Source organism: Periplaneta americana, chromosome 9 (genome assembly GCF_040183065.1).
Source record: "Periplaneta americana isolate PAMFEO1 chromosome 9, P.americana_PAMFEO1_priV1, whole genome shotgun sequence".
In the NCBI taxonomy this organism is placed as follows: Eukaryota; Metazoa; Arthropoda; class Insecta; order Blattodea; family Blattidae; genus Periplaneta; species Periplaneta americana.
Window position 1 is genome coordinate 130,001,909 of NC_091125.1, and position 23,285 is coordinate 130,025,193.

At 35.7% G+C, this 23,285-nt stretch overlaps 1 protein-coding gene across 1 annotated transcript in view; it reads left to right on the forward strand.

Moving 5' to 3' along the window:
* The first annotated feature begins 1,486 nt into the window (after positions 1–1,486).
* The window catches only part of JhI-21 (Juvenile hormone Inducible-21), a 148,309-nt gene continuing 126,510 nt past the window's right edge, over positions 1,487–23,285 (forward strand). The window contains exons 1-2 of the mRNA XM_069835872.1: positions 1,487–1,708; positions 10,132–10,589. Of these exons, the coding sequence (XP_069691973.1) occupies positions 10,160–10,589 (430 nt within the window). The 5' untranslated portion in view covers positions 1,487–1,708; positions 10,132–10,159. The remainder of the gene's footprint in view (positions 1,709–10,131; positions 10,590–23,285) is intronic.

A 23,285-nucleotide genomic window follows, 5' to 3' on the forward strand; every position in this document is an offset into this window, starting at 1 on the left:
TTCCGGACTCGTTTCACTGTGAGGCGTGTTAACCGTTACTCCACAACAATGGACATGAAAAACGTTAGTGGAATTAGTTTGTAATGTTCTTGGAAAGGCGAAACTCCGAGATAAACGTCCCTCGTCCACCGGAGTATTAGCACAGTCTACTATATACAGTCGCGAAGCTCAATATGTAGTAAAAATGCAAACATGGGTAGTTGCCCACCACTAGGATCGCTACTATCGCCTCATCATCGCAGATCTCTCTCCTAGCAGACGACAAAGTATGTTACACTTTCGTTGTCGTGTTCTTTTGGAAAAATTAACACCTTCCTTCCATTATTGAAATATTAAATGCATAAAGTTAATGTATTATATTAATGAAGTATATTAAATTCCACCATAAACTCGAAGATACCTGCAAGAAATAGGTTAATATTATTTTTGTTTGTGCAAAACGAACTGAAATTTACTATAATCGCTTCACTCATTCAAGATTATAGCGATAATTAACTATGAAACCAATAAATATTAATTTGCATTTCCCTTTACAGCAATAATAATGGAAATATGAATTAATGGAGTAACTTACATGTACCGGTACTTGTAGTATAGGCTTACGTAGTTAACAAAGTGGGATGAGGTTAAGCAATAATAATCACACCAGAATTGGAAATAAAACGTGATCAATAAATTTTATTATAACAGACTTTTTCTACGTCTCTAGTAAAGTAACAAATAAAAATAACAAAATTAACAGTTATAATTAAAAACATATCCTTTGAAAAAAAAAAAAAGTAGGCCTAAGCAATAATAATCCCACCAGAATTGAAAATAAAACGTGATCAATGAATTTCATTAAAACAAACTTAATTTTTCTACGTCTCTAGTAAAATATTATTATTCCAATTATTGTAGTTTAGCCATTAACATTTTCATTACAACCAATAACGAGCATTTCACAAGCATCAATGTGAAATACGCAACGAGCTAGCACTCGATGGAAATACGACACAGTCCAAAGTCGACCGTGGACAGTCTATTGTTTCTAGTTGCCAACCGCTTGGAGCGCTTTATCACGAGATTTGCAAAAAATCACCTCAAGCTTCGCGACTGTATATAGTAGACTGTTGTATTAGTGCATTTCATGTCGGGGATCGAAGACGCGCTACCAGAGGGGCGACGGCGATGCGTATCTAGTCTTCCGTACCTATCCAGGTATCGAAGTCAGTTCCCCTGGTTTTTTTTCAACCATGTGAGCTACCAAAGTTCCACATCAGAGGCCACAGACGGATCGTAAGATGACGTCAGTTTATTTGCACAAAATAAGTGTGATTCTTCGAATGCCTATTAAAATGTTTTCATACCAGACAATTGCATCAGAACAAATGGCCAGTTCCTTCCATGGAAATATTTAATCGTGTTACGCATGCGCAGAACTGAACCGATTCAATTGGAAACTTATAATTAAGTGTGGACTCGTGTTGCCTCATGTTGTTTACGAGTTTTTAGTCGTGCTTTAAGCTTGTTATCGCGCACTGCTTTTCGTAATTCGTGTGTAGTGTAGCAGACTGGAGGTATTACATCAAGTTTGACAGTGCATTGTTCTTTGGCATACATCACATATTTAAGAGACTGTCGTGACTTTATTGCGCGCATTTTAATAAACATATCAGTGCTTAAAGTGAAAGTGAATGTAATTCCATTAGAAAAAAGAAAAAAAAAGGTATTGTGATACTGCAAATATACATATTTACCACCTTACGAAAGTAGTGTTATTCTGAACAGTTTTGCGTACGAAAAGTAGGCCTTTTCTGCACACCGTGAAATGAAGTTACTTTATCGCACACTTCAAGTATTAGTAGTAATAGCATATACATTATATAGTGACTGTCTCCATGACAACCAACACATTAGCAACAATAAAATCGGATACATTTAAACTCATTTATAATTTCTTCTCAAACAACACATTAAAAGAAAAAATCTACAATTTAAAACTAAATTTAGATACCATTATAGTACATTATGCAACGAGCCTATAATGATAGTAATTAAGACGCAAGTATGGATGTTTATGAAACGAGCGCAAGCGAGTTTCATAATATTCATACGAGCGTATTAATTATCATTATAGACTAGGCAAGTTTAATACGACTTTTTATGCTCGACCATATTTCTAACTTGAAATTATTCACATGTATACATTTTTTTGTATCTGACAAGATCGGAAGTGACCTTGTTCTAGGTCGTGAATTGTGAGATGTGCGCAGACTTGAAAGTATTGATTTTTTCCGAGGAACAATAACGTTAAACTTGTTATAACCTTGATTATTGAATTCGACATTGAAAAACAAGATGACAAATTGAATTTATTTGAATATTATTTACAATTAACGCTAATTATTATAGTAACAGAACATAACCTTCTGCGCCAGCATTGGATTTCCAGCCTCTGTGACTTTTCGCTAATTCTCTTTCGATTGCATATCTGAGAATAATCGATACTTGCGTTTTTATAACGGTACAAAGCTGACTTGTCATTGGCTGAATACCTGTAAGCTGAGTTGTCATTGGCTGAAGACCTGTACTTTAATGAGTAGGCGTACTTTAATGACATGCATTGAAGGACTGCTACCAGGTGTATAATTACTACATTTCGGCATGGTCGAGCGTAAATGAAATTTAGATACCAGTAATGGATAAAGTATTGTATAGCGCACGAGAGTAATAGTATATGCGTTACAAGAGCGGTACGTTGAAGTTTTCATGTTCGAGGAAAAGTTTGAAAAAGCGAAACGTAGTTGAGCTTTTTTAATTTCCGAGAATTGAAAGAAAACATACCGCTCGTGTATCGTACATTATTTTGTGCGAAGATCTTTTATTACGTACCTGAAAGAGGAATTTCTAATTAGTTGCAATGAAATCTCCATCTTGGTTTCTGTTCAATGACGGCAATTTGCAAAACAAAAATATCTATCTTCAACATTGTTGCTTTAAAATGTTTCCTGTGTTTACTATACTCCAGCAGGCCGTGATTTACGTCTGTCTTTTTTTTCCCCAGTCTATAAATGCGAACTTAAAACAAATGGTAAGGTTATGTAGTGATTTATTTTTCATTTTAATATTTTAACAATATTATTTATATAACATATTGCAGTAATAACATCGGCATCTGGAATCTTGTTGATTTTTTCACGGCTTCCTTAATCGAATGTAGTAACTTTAGTGGAGTTGTAGAGTTTACTTAATTTTTGCAAATATTTAAAAACAATAATTAACAGTGCAATTTAGGTGAAATTGCAGTGGTAAGTTTCCAATTTATAATTATTACTATATTGAACGTCTCTAAAAAGAATATGTTAAAAGCCTAAAACAGTAAAATCAATATGTCACTTAAGCGGTAAGAAGAGGGAAATTGTTATGTGTGTTAGGTTGGGAATACTGAATGTGGAATTTTAGACTTATCGCGGATTGGTTTTGTGCGGAAACCAAGCAAATACGCACGATCTCGCACAAAAGTATGGTATAGCACACGAGAGTAAACATATTTTATGTGATCGTGGAAATTATCACCCTCGGCTTCGCCTCGGGCGCTGAACTTTCTATTCGCAAATAACATCCAATTTAACTCTCTTACATTATAAATTACTATTTTCTACGACAGTTCGTAAAGTTACATTTCACCTACTGTTATTACTAGATAGTTGTCTAAAAAGCCGGATGCGACGTCACAAGTCATGATCCAAAGCTACATAGTGCATAACAATCATGTCCGTAGTAGCTAGTAAACGAAAATGCTTGCTTGATTGATTTTTTTTTCATTTCCTTTATTGTATTTCATAGATCTTACATTAGTAATAAAGCTTTAATATGTGGAACAAGTCAAAATTTTTAAAAGATGTCAACTACAATTTTTACAATTTTTTTACAATTTCAATTTCAATTTTTTACAATTTTTTGGCGAGATGTAGTGAGATGAGGTGAGGCCGAGGATTCGCCAACAGATTACCTGGCATTTGCCTTATGGTTGGGGAAAACCTTGGAAAAAACCCAACCAGGTAATCAGACCAAACGGGGGTGAAATGAGGCCGAGGACTCTCCATAGACCACCGGGCATCAGTCCCACGGCTGGGGAAAACCTCGGAAGAAACCAATCAATCTGACCAAACGGGGGATCCAATCCAAGCCCGAGCGCTGCACCGGATCAGCAGCCCAGCGAGTCTGCCGACTGAGCTACATCGATGGCTCTACTAAAAATATACAGTACATAGCCAATCAGATTATTAAATTTACAAACCCAACGATTATTCATCAGTTGAGCTATAAAATATAATACATAACAAGTAAGTTAATTCAATTTAAAGACATAAACAATTCAATCAGTTGAGATATACAGAAATTGATAATACATATCATGCAAATTACTTCAAGTAATTGCTTGGGAAAAGTGGCATAAGTCAACTTCCACAAAAAATTTTTATCAATTTATTGACAACTTACGGAACATTTGCTCGCTTGGGAAAAGAGACAAGTATTTCTCCCATTACAATAATTCATAAAGAAAAAAAATCAAATCGACATAAACCAGTGTGAAGACAGTTTTTTCCTTCTCCTATAGAATTAAAATTTTTTACTTGTGTCACTTTTCCCGAGCACTACAGAATTACAAGCATAAACAATTCATCAGTAGAGCTATAGAGATTACTATTCAATTTAAAGCATATACAGTACATTTCATCAGCCAAACTATACAAACATATACAATACAAAGTAAACAGATTAATTCAATTTACAAACATACTTTCATTAAGCTTGTTCACTGGCTAATCAAACATGGATATCTCATCAGCAATTGGGATTATGAAATCCGAAGATGCTTTGGAAGTGAAATAATGTAAATATAATGTAGAATAACACGTTCACTTTGAACATTGACATTGTTAGTAGTACCTGTTTACAATGTTTTAAACATTATTATAATATACTAGCCGTACCCGTGCGCTCCGCTGCACCCGTTAGAAATAAATATAAAGTAATTACATAATTAAAATAGGACATTTTATCCAGGGAACATTCGTGTTTGATAGAAGGATAAATCGATTATTATGTTACTTAATTTAAATTGTATTTAAAAAATTGCAATGCGATCATTTTGGTCCAGAGACCACTCATATGGTCATAAAAATTATTTTAGGAAATACAGGAAACGAATGTACAGAATAGCCTATCAAGTTTTCTGTGCATAAGAAGCTATTTTAATCTTACCTGTCCTCAATTCACTCAGATGTTACTGTAATAACATAGCATTATGTCCATCTAGAGAAACTACACTTTCCAATGGTGAATTAATAATTAATTATACAAATCAGTTAATTTAGCTTCCGATATTACTTCATACAAACACAGAAACATTCTCTGTAGGCTATCTTTCATAGCTTTCGATTGTTGATGTCCAAGGCCCCTTATAGACGAAGTCATTTGTTTTTTATTTCATTACACCGCCTTAGATGGCGTTGTTATTGTAATTTTCAAACTCATTTATCTCATTAAATATCAGTCCTATCAAAATTTTGCATAGAATAAAACTTATCGGAAATCATTTTTAAAGAAACTTTTGTTATGTAACATATTTCATAAAAATCAATAATAAGCGAGATATTTCGATTTATTTAATTCAGGCCCCCTTATAACCCCCATTTTATATAAAGTATTTTGAATGTCATATAGCCTATAATCTAAGTTACAACGAATTTAATTTATATTCAAATTTTCATCGAAATCCGTTCAGCCATTATTGCGTGAAAAGGTAACAAACATCCAGACAGACAGACAAACAAACAAAAATTTCAAAAAAAGCGATTTTCGGTTTCAGGGTGGTTAATTGTATATGTTAGAACCAATTATTTTTGGAAAATCGAAAATTACCAGAAAAATTTTGGCTACAGATTTATTATTAGTATAGATTAGGCCCTTATCTTTTCCACGTAACTCGTGATGAAATTGCATTACGCCACTGCCTTCTTAATTCAGTGCTGCACCGTGATGTCATGGTTTTTTGGAAAACGGTCTGTGAAGAAGGCTGTGTTTCAAGTATATAAGTTAAAATGTCCAAAGCTCCCTAGTATGGAGTTTACAAGTCGCTTAATTGCTAGTCACTAGTGTGTAGTATGGACTTGAGTTTTGAGACACAGCCATATTGTTGTTTACATAGTGATGTGATCAATAAAAAAACTCCTCGGCAAAAATTATAGGCCAAAATAGATATCTAGACGAATTACTTCACTGTGCTCCCAAGAGACGAACCGTATGGGGAGCAGATCGCTGCTGTAGATTCGTTGCCATCCGTTTTTGGTTAAATTACAGATATACAAACTTCCATCATAATGCGCGAATCACCCGCAACTAGCTCATGAATTCTGCTCTTCCTCTTTGACAAATTAATTTCCGGGATTTAGAGGTGACCCAAAACTTTCGTCTTTATGTTGTGTTTTCGTCTCATTGCTATTATTATTATTATTATTATTATTATTATTATTATTATTATTATTATTATTATTATTATTATTATTAGAAATGTCCATTTCTAAATTCCCATTCCCGCATTTCATCTCTCGTGAGTTGGCAGGCCGTACGTTGCATGCCCTCTGTGATTGTCATGTATGACATAAGAAGTTTAGTTCGGTATTTCGCGGATACGACTGAACGCTTGTTTTAAAAATTAACTGAAACTCAGCCGTTATGAAAACACATCTAACATGATAATCTTATTTCTCTGTAAACATTAATTAATATCGACATAAAAGTAAATTAAATAAATCCGCGCCGCAACAGTCCATTAAGGGCAAGGGCCGATTAGTCTGCTACTGGCCTTCAGTTCATATGCTTCAATAGAAGTGAACGATCATCCAACCACAACAAAGGTATCGTGATGATCCCCCCCAGCCGTTATAGCTGGTTGTCGTTACCATTTCTCTGCCTATCGTTGCTCCGCAAATTCATTCAGATGCTGGAAGGGCACCGGTCCCATACGCTGACCAAAATTTCATGAAAAAATTCCTACACTTTGAGGACCCGAACCAGCGCGCATTTCGTAACTCGAGTCCTAGAATCGCCATAATCGTATATAAAATTGGAAACTTGTTTAGACACACATTTTAGGATTTTAATTATTTTATTAGTTATTTTACGACATTTTTTCAACTGCTATGGTTATATAGCGTCCGAATGAAATGAAGGTGATAATGCCAGCAAAATGAGTCCAGTGTTCAAAGTCGAAAGTTACCCAGCATTTGTTCTTAATGGGTTGAGGGAAAACCTGGGAAAATACCTCAACCAGGTAACATGGCCCAACTAGGATTCGAACACGGGCCTCCTCGTTTCACGGTTAGAAATCCTAATCGTTACTCCACAGCGATGGACTTCAAATTTTTATATGAATCACTTTAATTAACGAAAACAATAATATGAAAAGAAAAGCAGGTATTGTTTTTCTTTAAAATTTTTATTTTTGTGTACAAGTCGCAAAATGTATATTTATAAGTCCTTGTTCACTGCAATGAATTTAAAACCAGTCATGACAATATGGGATTTTAAGGTCGGTCTGTAATAATGGTTAACCTTCTTTTCACAGTCAACTGCAAGGATCAATTTTGAACTCGCTAACGAATGTATATAACATATCATGTTTTAAATTTTGAAAGTATTGTTTTCTTTTCTTGCTTGACAAGTTATAATTATTATTATTAGAAAATATTAGTAACTTAAATTTTTTTTCTATTAATTTAAAATGTTAGTTTTGCTAAATGGCAAATTAATATAAATGAATATATTTCATATATTATATAGTATAGTATATACATCGTATAAGAGGTTTTGCAAGCTACGAATAAATAAATTTTGCATACATGTACATAGAGCGTAATTTATGTTTGAATTAAATACATTACTTTTTTTGTAATATAAGGAAATTTATTCTGTGTGCAGTGCAGAAAATGAAAGCTTATGAAACTGACTTGGATAAACAGGAGTCCATACCTGTGGAGTAACGGTCAGCGCGTCTGGCCGCGAAACCAGGTGGCCCGGGTTCGAATCCCGGTCGGGGTAAGTTACCTGGTTGAGGTTTTTTCCGGGGTTTTCCCTCAACCCAATACGAGCAAATGCTGGGTAACTTTCGGTGCTGGACCCCGGACTCATTTCACCGGCATTATCACCTTCATTTCATTCAGACGCTAAATAACCTAGATGTTGATACAGCGCCGTAAAATAACCCAATAAAATAAAAAAAAGAATAAACAGGAATTATTTTATTCCAGTGTCAGTTATGCTCATAAGAAATGTTTGGTAATACAGCAGAAAAATGGGCTGTTGTGAAACTTGTAACACTTAAAACATGAGGTGTCACTTTCGTGACACTTTCTGCTTGCTCATTACACGAACTGAGGTGAAAGTACTGCGAATTTACAACATTGAGATTTCCATGGAAATTTGTTTCCGCCATCTCTGATACAAAAAAAAAATTGTAGGTAACAAATTGAACCACATGGGTGGCAGAAGTGGGGAGGCGTTTGCTCCGAACTTTATTTGCAGACTATAGCATCCGTCGGTCCGTCAGTCTATTCAACCAACCGATATCAACTAACCAATCAACATCAATCATTCAAACCAAATCAATCAAACCGATGACCTAAAACCAATCATAATCAACCAAAATCAACTAACCGATCAAAGTCAAGACTAAAACCAAACACAGCTAAAACTAAAACCAATAACAATTGCTAACTAAACTAAACTAAATTGAACAAAACAAAATCAACAAAGATTAAAAGCAACCAGAAAGAATCAACCGACAAGCCGAAGGCCAAAATTAAAATCAACCGAAACTGCAACCAAACAAATTCAACTAACCAATCAAAGCGACTAAACAAACCAACCAACTATTTAAACTAAACGAAACCAAATCAACCAGAGAAAACCAACAAACGTAAAAGCAACCAAAACCAACCAACCGATCAGTCAAGCAAAAATTAAACAACCGAAGCCAAACTAAAACCAACCCGAAGCCAAACTAAAGCCAACCCGAAGCCGAAACTAAAATCAACCCGAAACCGAAATGAAAACCAACCGAAATCGAAACGAAAACCAACCGAAGCCAAACTAAAACCAACCGAAGCCAAACTAAAACCAACACAAAGCCAAACTAAAACCAACTGAAGGCATAACTAAAATAAACCGAACAAACAAATCCAACTAACCAACCAACCAACCAACCAACCAACCAACCAACCAACCAACCAACCAACCAACCAAAGCCAAAACTAAAACCAATTAAACTAAACTAAACTAAACTAAGCTAAACTAAAGAAACCAGATCAAAATAAACGAAGCAAAACCAACAAAAGTAAAAAAGAAACAAAACTAACCAACCGACCAACTAAAGCCAAAAGTAAAACCAAACCAAGCCAAAACTAAAACCAACCAAAATGACCAAAATACTAAGTAAAGTAAACCAAGTAAAACCACATACCGCCTAACAAAAGTCAAAACTGAAACCAACCGAAATCAAAACTAAACCAAACAACCAACCGAACAACCAGCTAGCTGTCCGACTGACCGATCAAACAAAACCATTCAAACCAACCTACCAACTAAACAAAAACCAAATCAACGGACCAAAAGCAACAAAAATTAAAAGTAACCGAAACCAAACTACCAACTAAATAAACATGAAATCAACGAACCAAAATCAACAAAAATCAAAAGTAACATAAAGCAACTAACCAACGAAACCAACCAAAACTAAACCATCGATCCAAATCGACCAAAACAAAAACTAGCCAAATCCAAAATCGATCGACGGACTGACCGGCCACCACCAACCAACCAACCAACCAACCAACCAACCAACCAACCTCTCACCCACCAAAATAAGTCTTCTCAAGTCGTTTCATTTTCAAGTATTTTCTCACTGACTATTATTGGTGTAAAGTGATATTATATTTTAGTGATTAACCATAGGCCCTACAAAATTAGAATCTATGAATCCCAAATTTGCTTATAAAATATGAATAATGTAGTGGGAAAACTGTGAATAATTATGCTAATTTGGGGTAAATATTGGTAATTATAAGGAGAGTATTTTGACTTCAGGGTTGGCAGCGCACCATACCTTCAGAAGATGTCGGACACGGAAGGGAAAGTCACACTGCAGCGCAAGATCACCCTTCAGAACGGGGTGGCCATCATCGTGGGCTCTATAATAGGCTCCGGCATCTTCGTGTCGCCGACAGGGGTGTACATCCAGACCAAGTCGGTGGGCGTGTCGCTGGCGGTGTGGCTGGCGTCGGGGTTGTTCTCGACGGTGGGGGCGCTGTGCTACTCGGAGCTGGGCACCTGCATCCTCCGCTCCGGCAGCGACTACGCCTACATCAGGGAAGCGTTCGGCTCGCTGCCCGCCTTCCTGCAGATCTGGGTGAGCCTGCTGGTCATCACGCCCACCACACAGGCCATCGTGAGCCTCACCTTCGCCCAGTACGCCGTCAAGCCCTTCTTCCAGGACTGCGCGCCCCCTGACAGCGCCGTGCGTCTCCTTGCTGCGACATGTCTCTGTAAGTGCGACTTTTCTGTTTTCTATTTCACTCAGAGGCGTCAGTTAGGAAAGGGAGGCGACAATTGCCTCACCCTGAGTTTAAAACTAAAAAAATAAAAATAATTAGTAGAACTACTAAAAATGTGAGAACTATAATTTTTATATGAAAATATTCCAATCTCATAAAGGCTTAAAAATAAAGAACGAGCTAGTTAAGGGGCGAGGACGGTATTTTTTGATGAAAAATGAGTAAATTTTCAATTTTTTTTAAATACTCTGTGATATGTGTTGAATGCATTGCATAACATTTTGTGAGTATTTGTGCCCTTATCGGATGTTGAGACGCCATTTTTAAACTTCATGCGCTATGGATTTTTAAATCACACGCCAAAATGAGTAAATTTTCAAAAATATTTTTTTTTCTTTAAAATACTCTGTGATATGTGTGGAATGCATAACATTTTATGGGTATTTGTGCCCTTATCGGATGTTGAGACGTCATTTTTAAACTTCCTGCGCTATGGATTTTTAAATCACACGCCAAAATGAGTAAATTTTCAAAAATATTTTTTTTTTCTTTAAAATGCTCTGTGATATGTGTGGAATGCATTACATAACATTTTATGGGTATTTGTGCCCTTATCGGATGTTGAGACGTCATTTTTAAACTTCCTGCGCTCTGGATTTTTAAATCACACGTCCCCTTTTATTGTTGTTTCCGGTAACTTCATTTCTTTGCTACATAGCCAGACAAAAATGAATATAATTTCTGAACTATTACAGATACAATCATGAAATTTAGAACACACATTCTCTAGACTATTAGGAAACTTTCCTATGTAACAGAATTGTGTTAATTGATTTTAAAAATATGTCTGTCTGTTTTCAAAAAAGGAAATCAAAAAGTATTATTAAATTTTAATTGTTTATTTAAAAAATGTAAGGACTAATATCAAAATTTTATTACAGGCAGTTTGTAGAGAATGCGTTTGCAAGTATATTGCAAAAAGCCGTTTGAATCTATCTTTAAAAATGGCTTAGATATATCGGTTTTAGTAAAATCCTACATTGGGTACATTTTTTCAAATCTGGGCCCCCAAATATATATATATTTTTCAAAATATTTATATTTGGTTGAGGTGCTACAGTCACGAACTCTCTACATACAAGAAATAAATATTTTACACGAAATAGGAAAAAAGTTAAAAAAAATACCGTCCTCTCCCCTTAATGACTTTAGACTATAAATAATGTCTTTGCTACCTTAGTGATTTCAAAATAAAAGTACCGTACATTTTTTGTTAATTTAAATTAACACTTCATATCAGTAAAATTTTGTGTGCTCATTTGTTCGTACCTACGTCATATGAAGAAGCAAGTGAATGCAAATTACGTATCGTATAATAATTTAAAATATTAGAGAGTTTTTGCCGTAACATGTTTCTTGTTACCGTAAACTGTAATGTCACGTGACCGAATACGGTATGTACAATAGTGGACTTTGCCATAAAAATAGTTTTTGCCCGATTATCTGTCACCGAATGTGATAAAGGCAAGAAAAATGAAAGAAACATACATTTCGCATTTTGTATTCAGTTTCGCATTTTATCTCGGATTAAAAACTATACTATCCTTAAGATGCTTTTAAACATCAAATTACTTACTTTTACAGCATTTGGCACAGATCGTGATTACGAAAACCTACCATCTCTAATAATTAATGCATGTTTAATCATATGTCACATATTAAACCAAATATACTTAATGTGATAAGCTAAGACCATTGTTAAATTGTTGTGAAACTATTCTGTTTCTTGCTTTGTAGGCCTACACTAATTTTCTCTTTAATGAAGTAAATAATTTAATTTTATATTTTACATCTGCGGTATAAGTTACTTACTTTCGTAAATTTGCACTGTCAGATTTTCGCCATACTTTGATAAAATGATATATATGCTCTTCTATGGCTCGCAGGGAGAGAGTTTTTTCATTTGCAGACATTGTTTCCTCATGAATATCCTTCCACAGATTTAATTTTTCATAGGAATCGTTGCAATTACTTCACGCATTAACACTAAGTCATAATTAACGTTGAAACGTAGCCTTTATTACATCATTCTGCTCACGATTAACGAATGGGATTGTCGTGTCACCGTACCACGATATCTGCTAACGATAATGTGACGCATGCGTAGAACATCTATCATGTGACTTTACAATTTACCGTAAACGAAAACCAGTAGCTTCACTGTGTGAAAATACTGTAGATAAAAAGAAAAAATACCTTGATATCCACATGCTATAGATCGATTGGGTCGATTGCAATATCTGTTATCTGTATTGTAGAGGTCGTTTGGAGCGATTATCGATTGGTCGTTTGGGTCTTCCATATTGTGACCAGTCAGCTTGTTAGTGCTTCCTTATTATGTTAGTGTAGCTGCTGCTTACATATAGAAAACAGTCTTCTTGGTGAAGGATCACAAAATAGATCACGTTATTTACACCGACTACTGACTTGACAATTGTTGATTATATTTATAACAATTACATTAACGAACATGCACCATTTCCTCCAAATATGTGGACTGCCGAACCGAGGAAGATCCTCGGACAACAAATGGGCCAGAAGCATTCCTCAGTTACTTCAATGCGCAGTTGTACTCTCCACATTCCAACATACAAAAAGTTATTGATCCAGACAGAAACAAAATTAAAATTAAATTGCATTTTTCAAAACATATTCAATGTTAAAAGCCACGCGGAAAGAAGAAAGCAGAATTCGCTAATCGACAGCAGGAATGACTAACAAAAATGACAAAATAATGTTACGAGAACACGTCACGCAAGAAACCCACAACTTATCAGTTACAATAAATACTATTTTTGGAAAAAATATTCAAAGTTATATCCAATAATCTATATATTTCATTCATATTAAAATTCAATTTTGAATTAAATGTTTACAAATTTAGTACTGATAATATAAGCGTTACATAAAGAACAACATTTTTAATCATACCAAGCTCACAACTTGCATCTCGGCAACCCAAAGTCTGCATAAAACGAGAGGGAAAATTTTGTTTACAATGCCCCGAACATCCACTACTACATTTGCATACTTAGTCCCAGCCGTTCTGTCTAGATCGGCCCAAAAGGTACGTGTTTTAGAGAATTCGCCCCAAACGCCCTAAGAACTATGCACGTTCGGCCGTTTCGGAGTGCTTTATTCCATCGTCAGCGTCTGGCTGTTGCAGTGCGTCTTCTGGAATACTGTCTTTTGTGGGTTGGGGGTATAAGGGTATTGTGGTGAGAAGGTGATGATACCTATGTATTGTTTATTAAGATATCGAGAAGAGTGTGCGAATTGTAATCCAGCTGTGTATGAGATATATTTATCTCTGTTAATCTTATATGTTTGTACATTCCATATTGCTTTGGCGCAGTGGTCGTCAGCATTCGCTGAATTGGGTAACGGATAAGCAGTATAACTGAATATGCACCATCATGCAGATGGCATAGGGAGAAAGCATACCGGCTAGCAGCCACGAATGCGCGATATTGCAGTCTCTTATCCGCGGGTAAGAAACGCTAGCGAGTCTAACTCCGAACCCAGTAGTCCCGGGTTCGATTCCCGGTCAGGACGATTTGCCTGGGTGAGGTTTTTCCGGGTTTTCCCTCACTCCTATGAATGAGGATGAATATCAGGTAACTTAATCAGGCGATTGGAACCCCACTTATCTTCGCCACTTTCTTTCCTCCCCCATCATCTTTTCCTCATCACCCCGTTTCTGGTTTATCAGTCACTCTACAGGCGGCCTCCCGAAGCTGCTGACTCTTTCGACCGGCCTCCGTGGCATGTAGTTAAGCGACGTTGAATAGCACCCGGGGGAGGAGTTTCGCCTCGGACCGACAGGGGCCTTGGGGGAAGTTGCCGAAGCAGGAATGGTATATGGATTTCTGTCGGCTATAGGGACCGGTTGTTAGGGAGTCATGTGGTTAGGGCGGTGTGCGTAGGGGATCTGTGGCACGCAACTCATTTTATATCGAGGGTTAGCGCAATAGATCTCAACAGGTCGCAGTGCTGGGCCATCAGTGCCGTCCTCGGTTAAATTCCATTCCATTCGAAGAGACGTTAGCCCGAGGGTGCACTGTGCTGATGACCGCTGGATTGGTGTATTTAATTCTTAGTTTATAGGGGAATAATGTAGTATTTCCATTTCATTATAACTGTCGTTGGTATTGACTCTATGCTCTCCATAATTCGATGTATTGTATGGTTGCTGTATTGCTTTCATGCGTTCGTTATATCTTCTACATCGGACAAACGGGTAGATCATTCGAAACAAGGCACAATAACTGTGGACACTTTTTATCTTAAATTGTTTATTTTGGTCTATTCTGCCATCTCTCAAAGTTTCTAAAGTCGTTATTTCCGCACCCTGTATTGCTGCATATGTTATAACGAAAGATAGGAATTTACCCACAGAGACTACAAGGTTAGGTGTGCATAGAGTGTTCGTAGTACGCACGAGAAACATATCCCATTCAATTGCTGCGATAAAAAAACACATTTCAGCTGTAACCTGGCCATAACTCAGGCTTCACGTCACTCATGACGAAACGACAGTCTAAGTATAGCTATCTAATATCCTCATGTTGTGGTATAAATTTCTACCTTTAGTTATATTACATATAGTTATTTAGTGGTTTATTTTATTATATAACATTATATGCACCTAAGCTTAAAACGAAATTTCGAAATTTGTTTTGCATACCAAGGACAAATACTGAATCCCACAAAAATTCCCCAGTTTTCCAAATGTTACAGTTGTACAATAAATTACATCCTCATCCTAATGTTGATATTTTCAATATGAATTTCTCTAGATAAAGAATTATTTGTTATCATATTTTACAGAATATTATTGTTAGTTAATTTGAAGCTACTTTCACACCTTATTTCAATTTCTCTTTTTTTTTCTTTCTCTTATTTCTATTTTGTTTCCGTTTTTAATAAGTGTATGTTTCCTTTTCCTTGTTTATGTTTTATAAATTAATTTGTTAGTCGTGAAAATTGTAATTGGGCTTTGCCTGTTATGTTCAACAACAAATGAATAAATAAATAAATAAAAATAAATAAATAAATAGCTGAGACATTTCATTCGTTACCTCTAAATTTGATCGTACGTAGTGTCACTACCAAGATGCTGTATTTAAAATACAAAACCTGATCTGATTGTGAAAGTCACGCAGTTTTCTTACTCCTAATGGTTAGATTGAGCTCGGAGTCTTGTATACCGCCTCATTGCGTAGGCAACACATTTAACTTCACTGCTGAGCAGGCGAGCGTACTTGTGCCATGTATTCAACGTGTTGTACGTACAGTACGTTTATTTATATACAGAGTGGACCTAAGTAATATCATTGATTTCAGGGGGGGGGGTTATTCTTTGAGATATTTCAAAGCAAAAAGTTTAATTCAATTTTGTTCGGTTTTGCTTTCTTTTCGAGATAAAAACTGTTTTATATGAAACATTTCACAGCGTGTTTTGGAAAAGCCATTTGTTGAATTTCCCAATATGCTTAGTCAATTTAAGAGAGTAGTGCATTATGATGATAAATGATTGAAATAATTTTAGTTTTGTCCTTTAAATATGCAGAAATTTGATCCGAACAAACGTAACTTTTCGTTCTGCGAAGAAATTTTAAAATGTTATATGAAATATTTAATATAAAACAATTTTTGTCTCGAAAAGGAAGTAAAAAACGAAGAATTTTTTTTTTAACTTTTTTTTTTAATATCTCAAAGAATAACCTCCTGAAATTAATGTCATTACATACAGTTCACTCTGTATGTGTAATGATTGCCGAAGTCCGACAAGTGACAACGCATGAGTGCCATTGGCCAATCCGAAACTGTCAGGTAGGCCTTCTTTTCTCAGCCCCTGATATGCCCAGGCTCCCTCCACAGACAAATATGACCCAGGAGGCGTGGGGCCCTAATTCCTTCCTATATCAGCATCGGAAATCCGTGCGACTCCTCCCCCCGAAGACTTCAATTCAGCCTTTTTGTATTATATTTCAGATAGATGCCATGTATTGTGGGTCCCTATCACCACGGCATGGCGCGTCCTCAGGTTGCGGATCGAGGAGACGGCCTCCAGATATGGAGGGTAGCTGCGAATATATTGAATAAGCTGTCGCGGACAGCCGATGAGGGGTGGTCCTCCAGCTTGGGGGTTGGGCGAAGGGCTAACAACCCATCACCGTAAAAAAACAGCTTGTTACGAATCCTTCAAATAAGCCTCGGAATGGGTGGATTTGAGGGAGGTGGGATATGATGATAGAGAATGGATTAATCTTGCTCAGGATATGGACCAATGGCGGGCTTATGTGAGGGCGGCAATGAACCTCTCGGTTCCTTAAAAGCCAGTAAGTAAGTAAGTAAGTAAGTAAGTAAGTAAGTAAGTAAGTAAGTAAGTAAGTAAGTATTTCAGATAGATGAGATGAGGGGAAACGGGAGTACTCCGAGAAAAAAAACCTCTGCAACATCTGATTTGTCCACCACAAAATATATCATCGGAATGTGGCCGGGGATCGAACTTGGTCCGCCTGGATGAAAGACCAGCGCAATAACACTTGAGCCACAGACACAGCCGTCCGGTAGGAATTATACTGTAATACTGCGCACACTGGCGATGCCCGTCGGTTGTTACAGCGGTGCTTGTACGGGATAGAATGCAACCGTCAACAGTTTGAATGTGTGTCAACGATTTCCGGCATTCCTGCCTTCAGATACGCGTCGGCATCTTGGAACAAACATACAGTATTATGCAACTCGACGCACGGTGTGCAGGCTGTGGCTCGCGAGGACAGTAACATGTGTGCTCTGTTTAAAATTCTGCGTGGACATGTTTTGCTTTCTTATTACTAGACTGCGGAAGTTCATGCAATTGCATGCTTTTATTTAATGGACATACATCAGAAAACTTCATACATATTTACCGATCATACTTCTATAGATTGAAATAAAGTCGTGTAGTATTGTACATTTTGCGTATATTGACGTTGTTTGCCATAAATGCATATTTTGATTAATTTTGCTTATTTAAGAGCGTACATTGGACATTTTCGTCATTCGATTTACTGTATTTTTTTCCCTGTTCTTAACCTATGTGGGGAAGATTTACCATTACTTCTATCCAATCAGAATGAAGTATTTCTTGATTCAAGATCTTGGGGATTTGAAGGGAAAGGATTAATTGGAGGCAGCTCCAGAAAGGCAAGGCGAGGCAGTTGCTTCGGAATTTCGTAGGGAACGTAACGTCCGAGTCATCGTGGGAAAATAAATTTTCTCATGAAATTTCGGCCATTGTATGGGACTGGTGCCCACCCAGCATCGTGATGCACTTGGGAAGCTACAATAGGTAGCGAAATCCAGGTACTAAAACAAGCTATAATGGATAGGGGAAATTATGGTTGAATGATCGTTCACCTCTGCTTCGGCATGTGGACGTGTCGGTCTGGGCGCTTAAAAGCCTATAGAGTCACGGATTATCATTATCACTCTAATTACTGGCGGTATTATTATTATTATTATTATTATTATTATTATTATTATTATTATTATTATTATTATTATTATTATATTGGTATGAGACCATTGAGATCGCAACAGACTACTAAATCTAATAATTGAATTGGATGATGATAATAATAATTATTATCATTATTATTTATAACCATGCAATTAGAATGTTAGGAATAATTCGGTCAATTACTTATTCTTTTTCAACACCTGACTCTCTTTTAATACTATACTGTACATTAGTGAGATCGAAACTCGAGTATACATCTGCAGTTTGTAACTCTATTAATAGTACTGAAAAATATTCAAAGGAAATTTATTTCATTATGTTCATACAGATTTCTGCCTAATAACTCCGGACATAACTATGATAAAAAATGCGAACAATTTAAATTTAATGTCAAAGCTTGTATGCTAGACGTTATGATCTCGATTACTTATTCTTATGTAAGGTCCTTAAAGGTGACATTAATTGTCAATCTTTCTTAAACAGTGTCAGCCTTCGTATTCCTATGAAGGACATGAGACATCACACACTCTTCTATATTAGAAATTCTAAATCTTGCTCGTCGGTCTCCAGATGTATTAAAAATGCTAACTTACATCTAGGCGATTTCGATCTATTCAATGTATAGAAGTATTAGAACATGACATTGTCTTTGCTATTATTATTATTTGCATAATCTTTCTACACAAATTAGTAATACTTTTGTAAGAATCAACTCCTTTCCATAAAATATTATAGTATTAATAATTGTTGTAAATTAATCATTGTAATCTATGTTCTTCATTTTGTTTTAATCTCAAATATTTAATTTATACCATAGTTCTTAATTTTATCGTATTAATTGTACCACCGTGCTGGACTTTTATTGGCCAATGGCTGTTGTCCAGCACATAAATTTCAATAAATAAATAAATATTTAAATAGGTAATAAACAGACATCGGATTCTAGGGCACATGCCTATTTTGTTTCTTTAGGAGAAAAGTAAAAATAATTATTAATATTTGTGTTTCATGGAAATTGAAAGGTATTCAAAGAGTTTTATAGTGCCCTAAAATGCCCTAAAACGGTTAATAGAGCCTAATTTGTTAATATTCGCCTAAAAATGCCTAACTCACTGTAAAGTTTCGCATTTTACTCTTACTTTTTATAAGGCATTTAAAAAGTGGAAAGTTTGCTTCACACCGGCCATGAAACCATTGATAAAGGAAACAAAAGGTTTTGAATCTCAAGACACTCGCAATAGATTTCACCGAATTTAACATGTTTGGAGGCATAAATGCCGACAAAGAACCAACCTTAGTTTTGAAGCAGGCAACAATCACAACATGTGCTGCTCCGATTCAGAGATATACTATACTATAAAAATGACTGTTTTCGGTCTGAAACCGATTAGCTGTACTGCCCTTCAGAGTGTCATAAAATCACAATTTTTGGAGAAAGAGTGTTTTTGAAATATTTATGAAAAGTCGTAAAACTGCGAATTAGTAGGGTAAACCGTTACAAAATATTTAAAAGAATGGCCCTCCTAGTGTTAACACTACCAGGAAATGCAACAATAAGTGGAACTTTGTATTTTTGTCCAATTGAATCTCAATAACAACGGTTCATTTGAATGCTCGTTAACAGTTGCTCTTTCCCTCACCTTATTTGTGTTGAGAAGTTTTGAGCGGTAGAACGTTTTCCTGTGAAGTTTAACGCGATAATGCCGAAAAATATAAGTGCAAAATCTACATTGATCCGGCAATGGCTAACAGAATATTCAGAATTCACTTATGATGGAAAAATAATATTCTGCAAGATTTGTAGCAAACAGGTATGTAACAATAGTTGAAATATATAAATTCTATTAATTTTAATGAGTAGGCCTATAATATTTATACATTGACTGAGCTATCCTGAGGTATAATTCTTTTTAAGACCACTACACTTTAACCTTTTAAATTCCGATAGTTAAAGTATTTGCAGGACATTAAAATTTTGATTGTTCGAACCCACTAACTTTGTGATAGAAATAGGGCAATACAACAATTAGGATTTTATTTTAATTCAGTTTACTTTTACATTTTTAGATTTCGCAAGAAAAGAAGTGCCACCTAAAGCAGCATGTGCAAGGAGCGGCTCATAAGGCTAAAGCTCAGCAGAAAAATCAACTGCAACAAACTTTACTAACACAGCCTACTTCATCCAATCTCAGCAGCAATTTCTATGCTGATTTAACCAGAGCGTTTGTTGCTGCTAACATTCCCTGGAATGCAATTGAAAATCCGGTTTTAAGACAGTTTTTACAAAAATACTGCAAACAAAATATCCCATCTGAGTCGACCCTAAGAAAAAATTACTTAGACAGAATATACAATGAAACTTTAGCTTCCATTCGGAAGGATATAGGTGATTCTTACATATGGGTCTCTGTGGATGAAATCTCAGATCCTATGAATAGGTATATAGCAAATATGGTCGTAGGAAAACTTAGTCCTGATGTACCTTCGATTCCACACCTCGTATGTGTTAAGGAACTTTCGAAAGTGAATAGCCAAGCCATTGCTTATTTTGTAAATAAAGGCCTACAGTCTTTATACTCAGGTAATATAGACGATTCTAAAGTTCTGTTGTTTTGTACTGATGCTGCCTCATACATGGTTGCTGCAGCTCCACTTCTTAAAACATTTTATCCAACCTCACGCATGTAACCTGTGTAGCACATGGCCTTCACAGGGTTTCTGAAACAATCCGGAATGAATTTCCTCTTGTCAATTCGTTTATTTCAAACACAAAAAAATGTTTTTGTAAAGCCCCATCCAGGATTTCAATATTCAGAGAGAACTTTCCAGATATCCCACTCCCACCTCAGCCGGTTGTTACACGATGGGGAACCTGGATTCAGTCAGTGGTGTATTATTCTAAGTATTTTAAAGAAGTGGTCACAGTTATTGATAAATTACCTGAAACTGATAGTGCAGCGTGTGTGAAAGCAGTGAAAGATTGTCTGAATGACTCACGAGTGAAAAACGATATTGCCTACATAACATCAAACTTTTCTTTCATACCTGCAAGCATTGAACAATTAGAACGTGAAAAACAATCTCTTTGTAGCCAAATAGCAATAGTAAAGGAAGCTCAAGTGAACATACATTCTGCTCTGGGCGAAACTGGGAAAAAAGTTAAAAATAAGTGGGACAACGTATTAAATAAGAATGTAGGATTTTCATTGTTGGAAAAAGTATCAAGAGTGATATCGGGGGAAAGTGTAAATGTTCCAGTAAGTATTGATGTTTCTATTGTACCTAATTTAAAATTTGCGCCTCTCACATCAGTTTCGGTTGAAAGAGGTTTTTCTGCTTTCAAAATGATTCTCAGTGACAAAAGGCAAAGATTAACTGTGGAGAATTTAGAAAAAATTCTGGTGGTGTACTGTGCAGATAATTATAATAAAGTCTGAGCATGGAACTGAATTTCAATAACTTAAAATGAGTAATCTTGATATCAATAATCATTATTTCATTAGTTTCAATATATTAAATTTTTGCAGCTCTGTTCATAAATATAATATAGTATTCTTTTTTAATATTTAAACATACTTTTTTGTGCGTATTTTAGTGTATAACTAAAAATTTCAGTGAAAGAACTAAGTATGATACCTTGATGTGCCTAAAATGCCTATTTTCATTAAAATAGAGCCTAATTTTACAAATTTTGAGCTTATTTTAGGCGCCTAAAACTGCAATTTTCAGTGCCTAAAAATCCGATGTCTAGTAATAAATAAGTAAGTAAGTAAATAAATATTTACAAAACAGTTATGTTACCGGTTTTTCTGTATGGTTGTGAAACTTGGACTCTCATCTTGAGAGAATAGGAAGATGCTTATGAAAATATTTGTGACTGAAAGGGATGAAGTTACAGGAGAATGGAGAAAGTTACACAACTCAGAACTGCACGCATTTTATTCTCCATCTAACATAATTAGGAACATTAAATCCAGACGTTTGAGATGGGCAGGGCATGTAGCACGTATGGATGAATCCAGAAATGCATATAGAGTGTTAATTGGAAGACCTGAGGGGAAAACGACCTTTGTGGAGGTCGAGATGTAGATCATTTGTGTGACGATATGTCCCAGGTGTGACTTTTCGGGGACGAAAAGTTCCGATTCGCACGCAATCGACCCTCACTAATACAGCAGCGCAGCTTCCCTTTCCTCGTTCCTCACGCATTTGATCCTGCCGGTCTACTTATTGTTGAGAAGCAATTGTTTATCCCCTATTCAACTGTAAATAACTTTTATAGTTTCCATGCAGTAAGCGTTTCAAATTTTGCACTTTTAGGGACAGCCGAAATTCCATACGTATCCCTTCACCTACACTCGGAGAAGGACGTATGTCTATGTCAAAATAAACTAGTAATCAAGCATATTGTAACTGATGTTGTTACAGGTAGCAGTGCTGGGCCATAGTGCCCCCTCCCGTAAATTAAATTCCATTCCATTGTTACTACAGTTTTCAGCAATCGATTACACCTGATTGGTTCACGAGATCATGTGACGTTGTGTGTCCAAAAGAGGTGCAAACTGAGCTGCCTCTATAACTCAGGATTGCTATACCAATGTTGACGCTATAGGCGCAATAGAAAAATGAATGTAATTTTAATATTTTTAAGAAATTAGGAATTGAATGGTCCCCGATTGAAGATAATAAGCTATGTGATCATTGCATTCACATTTTTTTTGTATTTGTACTTTTATTTCTTTATGTTATTTATATCTTTCTGCATTTGTTTTTTGTATTTGTATTTCTGGTAGTGTGATAGAAAAGTCTTCATAGCCATAACTCCACCAGAGTGAATGAGTCAAAGTGAATGAATGAGTGAATAAATGAATAAAAAAAAAACAAAATAACGAAGAACAAATCAACAATGGAGCAATCGAACAAAACGAATAAACAAACGAAAGAAAGAAAGAAAGGAATAAATAAAGAAATAAAGAAATGAATAAAGGAATAAATAAATGAATAAAGGAATAAATAAATGAATAAAGGAGTAAAGAAATAAAGGAGTAAAGAAATAAAGAAATAAAGAAAGAAAGGAATAAATAAATAAATAAATAAAGGAATAAAGAAATGAATAA